We start from the raw sequence: 15,035 nt of genomic DNA on the forward strand, positions 1-15,035 counted from the left end.
GCTGTGAGATAATTTCATACTGAAGTTGGGGGGAAAATGGTTTTAATCTATTTATACTTCAGTTACTTTATAAAGCATAGCAAATGTGCCACCTTAGGAAATTAAAATTTTCTGATCTCCAAAGTTTTATTTTATGGGACTTTGTCTATAAAAATAAACAACCTTTGTTTACTTTCCTGAATCTAGTTCAGGAAACTAGAGGCCTGTTTCCAGAGTAAAAGTTAAGAGTCTCCAGAATAAGCCAGTTTATTTAGCTTTCAGAAGTAAGATTGCTCAGAAATGGGTTCTATGAAAAACATCTTTCAGATAACTGCATTTGCTTTTTCATTTAACTTGTGCCAGAAATAGGCTCACACTCTTATATTGTTAAAAAGCTACTCACGTAAAAGATCATTACAGTGCTTTAATTTGGTGGGGACATTTATGACATTGTCAGCATTAGGTGACTTAAAATCTGCACATGACTTGAATGACAGTTCTACCTCAAAACTAATTTCATATATAATAGATGAATCAATATGATGAGGTTTTTTTGGTGTGTGCTTAATAGTTCTGTCTACAGATGTTTCTCTTTTAAGATTGAGTTGCTTTTTCATTTTTCTCCTTTGCTTTTTTTCAGGTAGAAAGATTGGGCTGCAGATTGTAAAATTGTTTTATTCTGTTGGAATTTACCAATATCTGTGGCTTTTATAACTCTTTTAATTGGAGGATTAGCTGATTTCTCTTCAGAACTACTGCACAACTGCACCAGATCTAGTTGTTTGGTGGTGGGATGCCTTTGAGAATACCTAATTTGAAACACTGGAAGCAGAAGGCTCAATGACTTTAAAAGTTCTATTTGATTCTTTTATAAAAATCTGCTTTTTTTTTTCAGTAGTTTTCGATTTCTATTTTATGTCTTTAATCATTTAAAATATGCTTTATGTTTTCTTGAAGATTGTTAAGTGATCCTGTGTTCTTGATTCTATAATCCTTATATTGTATTTGCTGACTATTCATAGTGAATTTTCCTCTCCTTTTTGTAATCTTTGATTGCAAGGTTATCTTTAGTGAGGACTGTATTTTCTTTGGTAATTTCTTATACCCTTGAGGTCTAAGAGTGTTGTGGTGATGATTTTGTGTTTGCTTTTGCCAGGTGCCCGGATCTGGACCTATCTTTTTTTTTTTTCTTTTGAACTTCTTAGTTTAGCTCTGGATTGCATGGGTAATATAAATTTGGACCCCAAATCTTTTTAAATTGCAGCCCTGGCTGGCTTTTCCCCCTACCAGTATTGAGGCAGAAAAGACAAACTTCTTGGTGCTGGTAGATTTTTTTCTTTCTCTACTCACCCCTTTCTTTCGTTATTAGTGAGTGCTTAGTTGTCTGATGTTCTTGTTTTATGCAGGTTCTCAGTTCTAATCCCTGCATTATTAAGGTACAGAGCCTTCTATCCAGTCTCTATATGGATGTTGAACCTCAAGCCCCTAGTTTAAGGAGATCAAAAACCCTATATACTTCTATCCTTTCCTTGCTTCAGGGCCAGATCATGTGCTTAACTTTCTTATTTCAGTTTCTTCTTCATTTCTGGACTTTGTGAAGGGGAAATTTCCTTTTCTTTCTGTATATTTACAGTATCTTTGTTGTTGTTCATTTTACTTGGTATTTCTAAATGTTTTAGTGGTAGTTTTTTTTTTTTACTTCATTTCTTTTGCTTAAACTGTTACTTTATTTCTCTGTCTCAGAAATACCTTTTATGCTTTACAAATACTCCTTCCCTGTAGAATTAACTACACTATAAAAGGGGGTGAACTTTTCTTCCATTTTCTGCAAGCTACAGGAGTCAGCTTTTCAAAAGTTGTGCTTTCTAAGGCATACTCCAAGTTTTTAGGCTCTTATAGCAGCTGTGAGATTTTTAGCATGTAAATCAGTTTTGAGGTCTTTCTCATTTCCAGCATGAACTGCTGAGCTTTTCTCACGTGATGATATGAAGAGATCTGCGTAAGTGCTTTGTATAGTTTTAATGTAAACTGCATATTTGTAGGCTAAAATGAGTGAAAGAAAATTTGAGAAAGAAGACACAGGGCTTCAGATTTAACAATTGAAAGTTTAGTGTGATGATTAGTAAGTCAGTTTCAGACTGCGTTAAAATTCAAGTTAATATTTTTAGTATGTCCATGTAGTATTTGTGCTTTTTTACCATATATTTCTGGATTTATGAGAATTAGTAATTCCTTTGTGATGCTTACACTTTTTAATGTCTATGAGTTGAAATATTGAGTATGAGTCATTGGGAAGCACAGTTCAGTAGATTAGTAATCCCAGCTTTTGAGAAGCTGACTCCTATGGTTGTTTGAGAAGCATGGAAGAAAAATTGAACACCTTTTATTAAGGATTAAATAAATATGTACATTTTATTAAGCATGACATTTTCTATACTTGTGATGACTTTCTAGTCAACGTAAGGGAAAGTTTGGATTTAGAAAGTTTTTTTTTTCTTTTAACATGGGCAGGCTCCAGGATGCGAACCCGGATCTCCAGAATGGCAGGCGAGAACTCTGCCACTGAGCCACCGTTACACCATAACCACCGTTACCCTAGAAAGATTTTTATCCTTATAAGTTTATGTCCTTCTGGGAAAGAGGGACATTACTCAAACAGTAACATAAACATGTACAGACAGGATAAAGTGCAATAAAGACTTACTGTTTGAATGCAGTGTAAATATATTCTGCGAATGTAGATAAAGTATCATTCATTTTTCTGATATGAATAGAAGTTAATAAACATAAACTTCATTTTACTTATAGTTTGAAAAATATGAAGTGGCATTCTATCCTTTGTTTTCCGATTTTTATTATGGAAAAATTTCAAGCGTACACAAAGAAGAGAGAATAGAATTTCAAATCCAATGCATCTCTCACTCTGCTTTAACACTTATTACCATCTGTGATTCTTGATTTATCTCCCCCCCACCTTTTTTCAGTATTTGAAGCAAACCCAGATCTATCATTTCACCTGTAAATATTTCAGTATGTTTCTCTAATGGATAGATTTTTTTTTTGTAAACTACAATACAATTGTCATACCTACCAGAAATCATAATTCCTTAATATTATCTGTTACCAAGTTTGTGTTTAATATTCCCTGATTATCTCAAAAATTGGCTTTGTCTTTTGACTTGTTCAAATCAGGACCCAGCAAGTCCATACCTTGCAACTGTTTGGTATTTTTCTTGTCTTTTTTATATCTGTATCATTTCCACTTTTCCTGCTTCCCTTTCATTTATTTTCATGCTGTTTATTTATTGAAGGGCTGGGTTATATGTCTTAAAGAATTTTCAGCATTTCATATGTGTCTGACCTTGATTGGATTCAGGTTCATTAGTTTAGGCAGCAAGAATATTTCAAGATGGCATTGTGTACTTCTTATTGCACTGTTTCAGGAAACATGCTACATGATTGTCCCACTCTTGGTATTATGATCGATCTTTGGGTTTAAGTATATCAACCTTATCCAGTCCCATAAGTTCTTCCTTTTTTTTTTCTTTCCTTACTCTCTTAAGTTTCTTACCTAATGCTTTTAGTGGCCGTTGACAATTATTGCTTGCATTGATCGTTTACTGGGGGCTGCAAAATGATATACCTTTATTCTGTCAATGATTCTTTATTTTTATGTTGTAATTCTTGTAAAAAGATTTTTTCCCTCTCATTATTTATTGTTATCTTGCAGTATAGTCCATAAACAGAAGGCAGTATAGAGGCTTGATTCTTTTTCTTTATATATCAGTTTTCAGAATAAATTGATACCTTAAAAACTCCCAAAGATGACCAATGAGTTTTTTTGTCTTTTGCTTTTGAGTATTACTACAGACTTACGGATTTTTCTTATTTTATGTTTTCAATTATGGTCGACAGTTTTTTGATGTTCAGATTATTCCATCTTTTGACAGTGGGAACCCCTTTAAGTGGGCACCTATGGGATTTTGACATGACTCTGGTTGTTGATAGTTTTGTGTTCAAAGCTCAAGATTTTTTAGGCTAATCTTTTACATCTTCTGCCCCTATCTTGGACTTAATTTTCCCAAAGATCTGTAGCTCCTTTTAGTGGAAAACATTTAGATTCATCAGTCTGGGAGATAATTGTAATTTTGGAGTATCCTAAGACTTAAGTTGATGAATTATTTTTTTATTTTTACTTTTCAGGTTACAGGAATTGACTGTTTGTTCAGAAGATAATGTTGATGTTCATGATATAGAATTGCTACAGTACATCAATGTGGATTGTGTGAAATTAAAAAGACTCCTGAAGGGTAAGTTTAAATGTATATATATCTGAAATAAGTCACTCTGAGTCATAAAACTAGTATTTTGAATGTATTAACTGTATAAATTGTGTTGAGCTGTAATATCAAAATGGATTTTGTGAAATGACTGATCATACTTTAGTCCTGGTTCAATATTTTTTTAGCCTTTAAAGACAATATAATAGAGAAAATAAGTATCTTAAATCTAGACAGTGGAAAGTTTTGTTCAACTATGATTTTTTTTTTTAATAAAGAGTTATAGATAAGATGTGATTATTTAATTTTTCTAGATTTTTGATCTCTTAATGCTGGCTATAGATCATAGAAGTTACTGGTTTAGCTGTTGTAGCACTTAAAGAAGATAGTCTTTATCAGGATATCAAAGTGTCATGGCAGATTGTGACTTATGGCAAGAGGAGGATTTGAGTTAGGGATCTTGTTTCTGATATTTCTATTTTCAGCTGTGTTACTGATTGTTACTGACTGTAGCACTACAAAGTCTCTTAATCTTTCAGTGCCTGGTTTTGCTTCTCTGTAGGATATATCAATAGTTGTCTGACCTGGGGATATTATCTGGCTTAATAAGTGATTTTAAAGCTTTGGAAAGTGCTTTACATGATTATGTCTATTCAGCTATCAAAAGAAATCAAGAGAATTGCTGTGGTAAGCAGTAAAGTATCAACATAAATCAATTATCATTGACTTTTACTCATAAACTGAGTAAAAATTTCATTTCACAAAAATGGTTTTAGTTTTATGTAATATTGGATATCGGTTAATATAAAACTGAAACCTTACAATTCACACTTATTTTTTATTTATTTTGTATCTTAATTGAAGATTGTTAGACAATGTTTTAAATATCTGACCTAAAGGAAAGAGATTTAGTTATATTAACTTTGAAAAACTCAATAGTTCTGTAATGTAATTCTCAAAATACCTTGTCTGGTTTTTCAAGATGTACTTTAAAACTCAATAATAACTATTTCACCAGCGATAAAAAAAAAAAATCTATGCATATATAGATAAATAATACAAGGCTGTATTTCATCTGATTACTCTTATTTAGAATTCATTATTTTAGGTCCAATCGTATTAATGAAAACATAACATTTTCACTATTTGCCAGGCATTATTCTGTACAGTTTACATGCTTTATTTCATCAATTCTAGCAGCAAATCTGTGAAGCAGATCCTGATAGTATTGCTTATGAGGAAACTGAGATTTAAGTAACTTTCCAAGCTCTCACAGCGAGTGAGTGTGGCAGAGTAAAGATTCAGTTCACTACTTAAGTAATGATGCACTCTCATAAAGTTTATTTTAGTTGTCATGGGAAGCAATGGAAGGTCTTTAAGGTGGAAGTTACCTTGACCAGTATTTTATTTTAGTTATACCATTTTACCTGAAATTTGCATGATGGCATGGTAGAGGCACTTGAGACTTGGTTTTGTAGTAACATAAGTGAGAAATAATGAGGGTAGTGGAGATCAGGATGGCACGAGGAGGGGCCAGGTTATAATTAGGAAGTAAAATACCTGGCACTGAAGTAGAATGCATAGCATGTGGTGATTAGTTGAGGTATATGAGGTTAAAGAGAAGTGTCACAAAGTATTATAGAGTGAGCTAGTTAGAACAGAAAGGGAAGGTGGCTGATGGCAAAGAAATAGGTGACCAGTAAATAGTTTCAGTTTTAAATCTGAGTGTGATGTGTTAGTAACACGTCCAGTCAAAAACTTGTAGAACTGGAGGAATAAAGGATACATACATTGGAATTGAGAACAGATTACTGTGTATAACACATTTAAGATATTGTATAACACATTTAAGATATAAAGGTAAAGTTGATGAATGTAGAAACCTAAAAGGCTAAAGGGCATTGTAAAATGTAATGCCATTATTTGGAAATCTGAGGAGAGCCAGAACAAAGATAATTGGGGAGATACATTTTAAAACTGATTTGGAGAGCAAGTTTTGCAAGTTTAGAAAAAGAAATTCATGGTTAAAAGATTGTTCAGACTGTTTCTTTTATTACCTAAGTAACTCATTTCTTTCTTAGAGAGATATTTATATTAATGTAATAAATACCATTATCCCTTCTTTAAAAGTCTATTCGGGAACTTCTGTGCCAAGTGACTGTTATCAGTAAAATAGTTTTATATGAAGAGTCATCTTTTCCAGATCTAAATCTCTTTATGACATGGGCAATAAATTTATAGCAGAGGAAATTAAAATATCCAGTGTATTCATATGGAGCAATGTTTACTTTTGTTAAAAATATAGTCTACTATTTTGAATCATCATATTAACAAAATAAAGAAATGATCACAATTAATGCTGGCAAGGATTTGGTGATTGGGACAGTTTCATATCCTGCTTAATAAGAGTGGCATTTAGCTATGTTCTACAACTAATTGTGGTGCTGTGCTTTGAGATTTATTGCTTTTTTGTATATATGTTATTCTTCACAAAAAAGAAAAAGAAGTTGATTGTGATGATAAAAAAATATTTATTCCTTCTAGCCTCCTATATTCTGGAGCAGCTAGAGGAAAAATCTGAGAAGATCGTATGGTAGCCCGTGACAAACTCTGGAATCTGTCCTGTAACTACTTGTTGAAGAGTGCTTTGAAAACGATTGATTTTTTCTTTCTTTGCTTTGTTATGTATATTATTCAATTAAAAAGTTTAAAAAAAAAGAGAGAGAGAGTGGCATTTAGCTCAACCATTCTGAAACACAATTGGGCAATGTTTATTTAGAGTCTTTAAAAATGTTTGTCCCTTTGACCAGATAATTTTACTTGTAGGTATTTACTTGTCTTAATGAAATAATTAGTAATGTGGACAAAGATTTGAATATAAGATTATTTACTAGTGTTATTTATAATAGTGATATTGGAAATAAATGTACAGTTGGAAAATGTTTAAATAACCAGTAGCACAACCATATAATGACTTAAATGTGATGTGAGACATCAAAACATATGAAAACTATGGCTTCGAAGTCCAGTTAGACCATTTATTAGTTCTATAACCTCAGACATGCAGTTTGCCCATCTATAGTATTGTGAAAGATTATAATATTTAGAATTCTTGAAGTATTAAATATATTGTATTAAAATACCTGCCATTTTATAATTGTTCAGGTAATAGTTACCATAATATATCCAGCCATCAAATATATGTATGAAGAATTTCAAATGACATGGAGAAATTTTGAGATATTATGTGAAGTGAAAAGAATAGGTTTGGTATGGTCTATGTGATTTCATTATATTAAATATATTTGTCTTACACATGCTTAGGAAAAGGGATGGAAGACAATTCACCAAACTATAAACTGTGCTAGTCTCTGAATGATAGAATCATGAATGATAGGCTTTTGGGTATTTTTTGAATTCTACAGTGACCATGTATTTTATAATACTAAAAAGCAAATTTTATTATTTAAATCAAAGGAAAAAATTACCATTACCTTTGTTTGACCTGTCTTTAGCAAGCATTAACTCCGGTGAGTTTCATGGTTTACATTACCTTTACATCAGTTACAGATAATGCTGGAATAAAAGTTGGTGTGTAAAAAGAAAGCTTTTTTTGCTAGTAGGTCTAAACTATATTTGTGTTAAGTAATTAATCTTGAGCTGATTTTTAAAAATTGTTTTTTTTCAGAAACAGCATTTAAATTTAAAGCCCTAAAGAAGGTTGCACAGTTAGCAGTTATAAATAGTCTAGAAAAGGTAAGTTAGACTCTCTTCTTTAAAAAAATTAAAATTTTGTTATTGTTTGGTTGTAATTTTGCTGTCTTTAGTATTTTGAAACAAAAAGTTACTTGAGTAGTAATTTCACATTAGTTTTTAGGAAGAATGCATCAAAATATTTTTGTGAAAAACTTTAGAAATTTGTAATATAATTGGAGCCTATGACATTTTATTTGCTATGTTGAGAGAAGATCACTGCTTTCAGAAAAGACATGTTTTGTTATTTGTAGGCATTTTGGAACTGGGTAGAAAATTATCCAGATGAATTTACAAAGCTGTACCAGATTCCACAGACAGATATGGCTGGTAAGGATAAGATTGAGTTTTGTCTTTTAAACTCTTACTTATGTGAAAAAAACTATCACTTTCCAACTTTTTTTTGTTATTAAGGTGATTTTAGCTTTTCAATTGCCAATTAATCTTAAAAAAAGCAATGTAATTTTTTCCTCATTTTTCTAAATTGTCCTCAACCCGTTTCTTTAAGCCAAATAGATAAAGAAATTTGAAGTGAAATTCTAATTTTTAGTAAAGAGTTGTGGATGGAATATTTGATGGCTTCTTGTAGAGAATTGATTTTGTATGCTCTGAGGCTCTATTTTATATTTAGGGAGATGTGTATAAAGCAGTAATTTATTATTTTTTTTTGAGTGCATGGTCTGGAAATCGAACCCGGGTCTCCCACATGAAAGGCAGGCATTCTAACCACTGAACTACCCGGTAAAGCAGTAATACTTTTATTGATAGTGGAAGAATTCTTGAGACAACTGCACAGCAGAGATTACATATTCCTGGGAGCTTTGATAGTTCCTTTTGGGAATCTGTTCCTTTTTTGTTGCTTAGATTCATTGCAGTTTGTGTAATGCCTTGCTCATTAGGACTAAACACAAGATTGGCCATTCTAAAATGTGGGCTTTGCCAGGATGGATCTGGGCAGCTCTTCTAACGTAAATCATATAACATTGCTTGTCTACTTATTTGAATGAATTTGTGAGCTTGTTTAAGTGAATTTCCATGATTATCTTTTAATAATGTAGACTCTGGGTTTTTGATAGTGCCCACTTTTAATGTGAGGGATTTTTCTCTCATTTAATAATGCCACTTAATATTTATATTTTTCTTGTAGAGTGTGCAGAAAAGCTGTTTGACTTGGTGGATGGTTTTGCTGAAAGCACCAAACGTAAAGCAGCAGTTTGGCCATTACAAATCATTCTTCTTATCTTATGTCCCGAAATAATTCAGGATATATCCAAGGATGTGGATGATGAAAACAACATGAATAAGGTGAGGAGGACAAAATTATTTCCCTAATTTGTACAGATGTGAAGTGGTTTATTTTACTTAAGGAGAATATTATTTTAGGTTTACCATTCTGTAAGCACAGTATTCCATTTCTAATTATAATCATTTTAGATTATTCCATTTCTAATTATAATCATTTTAGTTTCTTGGTTTGCTGACCTTATCAGAGATCTACTTGTACATAATTCTATTTGGAGGAAGAATAATACCTATTGATTAAAGATTTGAAACAATTCCTTAGTTTGTTTCATTATTTTATAGGAGAAGACTAGATGATACTTCTGTAAGTGTTAACTAGTATCTCTAATACTCACTGCAAGGGTTGCCCAACGACATCATCGTTTGTATAGTGTATTATTTATGTATCTACCTGGTACTACTGAAATTGTTTAGTAACTCACTTTAGGTATTTTGGAACACTTTTCACAGTATTTTATTATGAAAATAGACTATCCCACATGCCATTTATAGTGAAATTGGAGCTGTAACAATTGCTAGTTCTAAAGGGTTCTTGTAACTTTTAAGAAATAAGAACTGGAAATTAATCTTATTTTTATATGAATTTCAGTATGCTGTTCATTTTGCTAATACATTTTTTTGCCACTTTTGGAGAAGTATTCTTAAGAATGTTGCCTAAACATGAAATGGGCTCCTGCATGACTTGCCTAGGAATATAGATGCTCAAAATCAGTTGATATTTCAGTATTTTGTAGATTATTAGATGAAGAATTTATGCGTGGATTGGTAAATAAATGAATTGGGCAATCTTTTAAGCGTCTGAGTCTATGGTAATCAATATAGGTCTGTGTGTCAACTCTGCTATTATGAAGGCAACTTTTTAAATGTTAGATTCATTTTTGTAGCCCTTCAAAGTAGTAGTTGTTTTTTAAGTTCTGTTTATTTGGAAAATAAACATAGGAAGAACACTACTGTATATTCAGTAGTACATGTTAGTGAATTTGCATTTTAATTATCACAACTGCATCTTTTCAAACTTGGTCACTTGTATATCTGATGTGAATTGTTTATTTTTCAATGGAATTGTTTGTCTTTTATTGGTATGTAGGGTTTGTGAGTGTACACTTTTTACTTGGCTTCTCTTTTTAAACTTTATTTATAGGTTGCTTTGCTATTTAAATGTTAAAATTTGTACATAGTTACATCAGTCTTGTACTTTTTGGCTCCTAGGTTTTTTGGTCAGAGTTCTCCTCAAAATTTTATTTATTTTTTGAGACATAATTCACATACCATAACATCTACCTTTTAAATTGTACAATTCAGTTGCTTTCTGTATATTCACAAAGTTGTTAAATCATCATCAGTAGTTATGTTCCAGGACATTTTTATTATCCCCTAAAGAAACATTTTTATTGTCCCCCCAAAGAAAAGTGCGTGGCTTTTGTGCCTGGCACTCCCTGAGATTATTGAAATGTGCTTTTATAATTTTCTTTATTACTTCCGTAGGTTAAAAAATTAAGATCTTTAAATCTTTCTGGATTTTGAAAAATGTCTTTTTAAAATGTATTTTCACCTTTTTCTAGTCACATGCCCTCTGAGATAACCAGTTTTAATGGCCGGTATATATCCTTCCATTCATATCTACTTGCTTGTATAAACATTGAAATGAAAATACAAATACACACAGAGTGGTTGTTATATTTTAAAATGAGATAACTTCTATACAACTTATTTGTATCTTGCTTTTTTTACTGTAAGAGTATATATCTTAGTTGTTCCTCAAAATTGTAGAGATCTAACACATTCATTATTTTTAGCTTGTTACAGCAGAATTTGAATTTTGATATTTATTTTTTATTTTCATTTACAGTTAAAATCAGAAATATTTTCCAATTATTTTAACAAGGGGAAAGATTTAATATTGTGCTAGAAACCTTTATTTTAAATCTTAAAGTATGCTTTAAGTTTTTTTAAATTGAAAAAGAAATTTTGATTTATGGTAATCAATGAAAAGGATGCAAAGATAACTAATGTTAACAGCCCAGGGTTCATCTATCCATACTTTAGATTTCTGATTTCTTAAACTGATTGATTTTTAAGTATAAGCTAGATATGGCTCTAGACCTCTATTCCTAGATGTTTGCTTGCTAGATATTTAACGTTTTCATTCTCCCAGTCACCCAAATTTAAAAAAGTTGTCATCTTTGGCTTCTTCCTATTATTTTGCTATAGCCAAACAAAAAATCCTGTGCTTGTACTAATTTTAACCTCCATTCCTGCTTCAGATCTTGTTGCTTCCAGCCCAGTTCAAACTGATTATACCTCTTCCCTTAAAGAGTTTTCTGACTGTTTTCCATACTGATGGTATCTTTTCCTCACCAGTCCTTTATTCACTTTTGCTAAATTAGCCTTATTAAGGGTGCCTCTAAACCCTCAACACAAGAACCTTATTCTCTCCCAAATTAGAAGATATACTTAAGCCTTTATAATTCAGTAAAAGTTATACCCAAGACCTTCTCCTGCTGGGTTTTAAGATCTTTTAAGTCAGGGTCTATGTCTGCCATTCATCTATTTGCTGATTTAAATTCAGTATATATTTGAGTGTACTTCCTAAACATGTTGCTAGTCCCTGCCCTAATGGAATTTACAGTCTGTTTTCTTATCTTCGAATTCCCTTTTGCTGGCTGGCAGCACAAATATTTGTTGAATTTGCATAAATAGTTCCTTTTTCATTTACAAAGTTTACTTTTTTATGAGGTTGGAGAAGAGGTGCAGAATTGATATTTTTCACAATTCAAGTCAAGGTTAAAAGTAGACAATTCCCATATCTTTTTTAATCTGGATAAATGTTAACAGATATTTTCTGTCACCATACATTTTAAAATATAAGATATTAGTGGAATTATGTTAGTATTTAAATTTTAAAATAAGTATTCTGACCTAATTTGACAAAGTTTGAAAGTATTCCATAATTATCAGACTTTAAATGATTCTTTGAAATAACGTAGTGCATGGTTTTTTATAGTTGAGGAAAAACTTAGGCAAGTGAACAAAGTTACTCAGTCACACATCAAGTTAGATTCCAAGCTGAGACTAGAGACATTCTAATGCTTCTGAGTCAGTGTAATAAAATTTGTTCTTGGTGTGTTTTCTACATCTTAAAACTGTAGTAGTGTATATACTTAAAACTATAGGAATAGATCCATTGACTGTGATTACTGATAAAACAAATACTGTTGTCAATAAACCTTACCCAAGAGAGGTTTGTGAAATGATGCCTACTCATCATTGTTGTTATTAAAGAGCTATAATTAATCTAAGTGACACTATAGCATTAAAAGCCACATTATTGAAATGAACTCTGAAAGGTTTAGGAGGCGAAAGGGTGAGAAAGAAGAAAGATACACCAGGAAATTTTAAGTGGGGGGTGGTTATTTCTGCGCTTCCGGGCAGAACTCACCAAACCCAAGATGGAGGGAGGTGAGTGCACGTGCGGGCTTCCGTGCAGGCAGCTTTTAAGGATGGAAATCAGGTGATGTCTGGAAGGGGCAGTTCATTAGTTCCGGAAGTCAGGTTGGAAGGGGTGACACAGCCTCCCCAGCTCCAGTTGCAGTGCCCTTCCCCGTTCCCCCGACCTAACAAACTCACCTGCCTCTATCTTTTTTAATTAATTAATTAATTAATATTTGCCCTCTATCTTAATGACATTTCAGTGTTTCTCTTGTAATACTGAATAGTCATCATTTTTTTTTTAATTTTTAACTTTTTAATTATATAGTGCAAAATATTTATAAAGCAAAGAAATAAAAAACCAATAGTTTTCAAAGCACTCTTCAACAAATAGTTACAGGACAGATCCCAGAGTTTGTTATCGGCTACCGTAAGATCTCATATTTTTCCTTCTAGCTGCTCCAGAATATAGGAGGCTAGAGGGTTTCAGTATTTTTTTATCATCACAATCAACTTTTTTCCTTCTTTTTTTGTAACACATTCATTTTTGTTAGTTCATAATATTCTGTTACACTGTCGAGCCTCGTTTTATTCAACTATTTCCTTCTGAGTGGATTGCTGTTCAGATTGTTTTCAGTTTTTTTGACATTATAATTAATCTCATGTATATATCTTTGAGCATATGTTTTTGTTAACTGTTGTTCTTAATTCTATATAAGATCCCAAAACAAGGATTTCTGTGTCAAGGGCATTTGTATTTAAAGACACTAATAATTTTTCCTAGATTACATTTCTCAATGTTTGTAGTAGGTCATATTTCTTGCAGTTTCACCAAGGTTATGTGTTTTTCAGTCTTTCTAATTTTTGCCAAACAGATGAGGTGAAAAATGGTAGCTTATTTAGATTTTTATTCTCCTTGGGTTCACGATTATTTCATATGTTTCTTAGCCATTTGCACGTTTTCTTTTATATAAGGTGTCTGTTTATTTCCTTGACGTATCTTTCTATTATGTTGTTTTCTTGTCTCTTCGTAATTTGCGGGACTTTTTGTATATTAGGAGCAATAATCCTATATTTTTAGTTTGTTGTAAATATTTTCCAGTCATTGTTTCTTTTGACTGTAGTGTCATTTTTAGCAGAAATGTTTGAAAAATACAAAGAATATAAAAATTGTCCATATTCCTATTAATTAATGTTTTGATGTATTGCCTGTTTTTTCCTATTTATATATGGTTTTTAAAATGGCACAAGTAATATTTGCATAAATTCTCCTTTAAAAAATTGCAGACAAACCTGACATCCCCTTTGACTTCACTAGTATCATTTTCTTTTCTGTCTTCCTCTGGGACAATCACTGTCAAGAATTAGATGTATATTCTTCCATTCTAGTTTTTGTATTTGTGTGAGAGAAAGAGAGGAAGATAGGTAGGTAGATGGATGGATGGATGGATGGATGGACAGACAGATAGCTAAATGGATAAATGATCTAGGTCAGTGGTCCTCAACAATACCTGGAAACTGTTAGAAATGCAGATCTTGGGCCCTACCCTGGACCTGCTGAATCCGAAAATCTGGGGGTGGAGCCCAACCAACAGTCTGTTTTTAGCAAGCCCTCCAAGTGATTCTGATATACACTAAAGTTTGAGAAGCATTGCTTATTTAGGTCATTGTTTTTAAGTACTATCTAATATTCCCTCATCTGAATATATCATGTTTTTAATCCCTTATTGTTAAACATTTATTACTTTTAAAAAAAATCAATAATGAGTAAAAGGAAAAATAAACTTAAGAAAGGGTTCTGAACTTGGTGCTTCATAGAACTGAGATATATTCAGGAACTTTCTGTGATGTTTACTTTAAATTCAGAGGTAAACTATTTAGAGGCTTGTGCTTTAATTACATCCATTCTTGTGTGTATGAAGTAAATTTGGTTCTTGGCAAATGGATTGGGTGGCTAATACTTCAGCCTTCTAATTCCTAGAATGTGAATTTAACAATATGCATAATCACTGTTGAAAGTAACTAATTATTCAAGCACTCTTATTTATGCTAACTTAATATGAACTTGGGTGCTGTCAGTCTTTTCTATAGCTTAGAAGAATTTAAATAATAGAAATAATCTAATTAGGTAGAGCCCAATTATAAAATTATCAGAGTTTAGGCCCCTTTCTTAAGTTTCTCTTTGACCTTTTCTTATTATCTTTAATTTTAAAAGAAAGTAATTAATATGATGAAATATTCACTGCACAGGATTATGGGCATTCAGTGGAAAATAAATCTTCTTACTTTGAC

At 31.9% G+C, this 15,035-nt stretch overlaps 1 protein-coding gene across 4 annotated transcripts in view; it reads left to right on the forward strand.

The window, feature by feature from the left end:
* Nucleotides 1-15,035, forward strand: part of NF1 (neurofibromin 1) — a 354,325-nt gene that overhangs the window by 99,751 nt on the left and 239,539 nt on the right. For all 4 annotated transcript variants that reach the window (XM_077165250.1, XM_077165251.1, XM_077165252.1 and 1 more), the window contains exons 5-8: nt 4,183-4,289; nt 7,948-8,015; nt 8,267-8,342; nt 9,160-9,317. In XM_077165250.1, coding sequence (XP_077021365.1) covers nt 4,183-4,289; nt 7,948-8,015; nt 8,267-8,342; nt 9,160-9,317 — 409 coding nt within the window. The remainder of the gene's footprint in view (nt 1-4,182; nt 4,290-7,947; nt 8,016-8,266; nt 8,343-9,159; nt 9,318-15,035) is intronic.

This window comes from Tamandua tetradactyla, chromosome 6, assembly GCF_023851605.1.
Source record: "Tamandua tetradactyla isolate mTamTet1 chromosome 6, mTamTet1.pri, whole genome shotgun sequence".
Taxonomy (NCBI): Eukaryota; Metazoa; Chordata; class Mammalia; order Pilosa; family Myrmecophagidae; genus Tamandua; species Tamandua tetradactyla.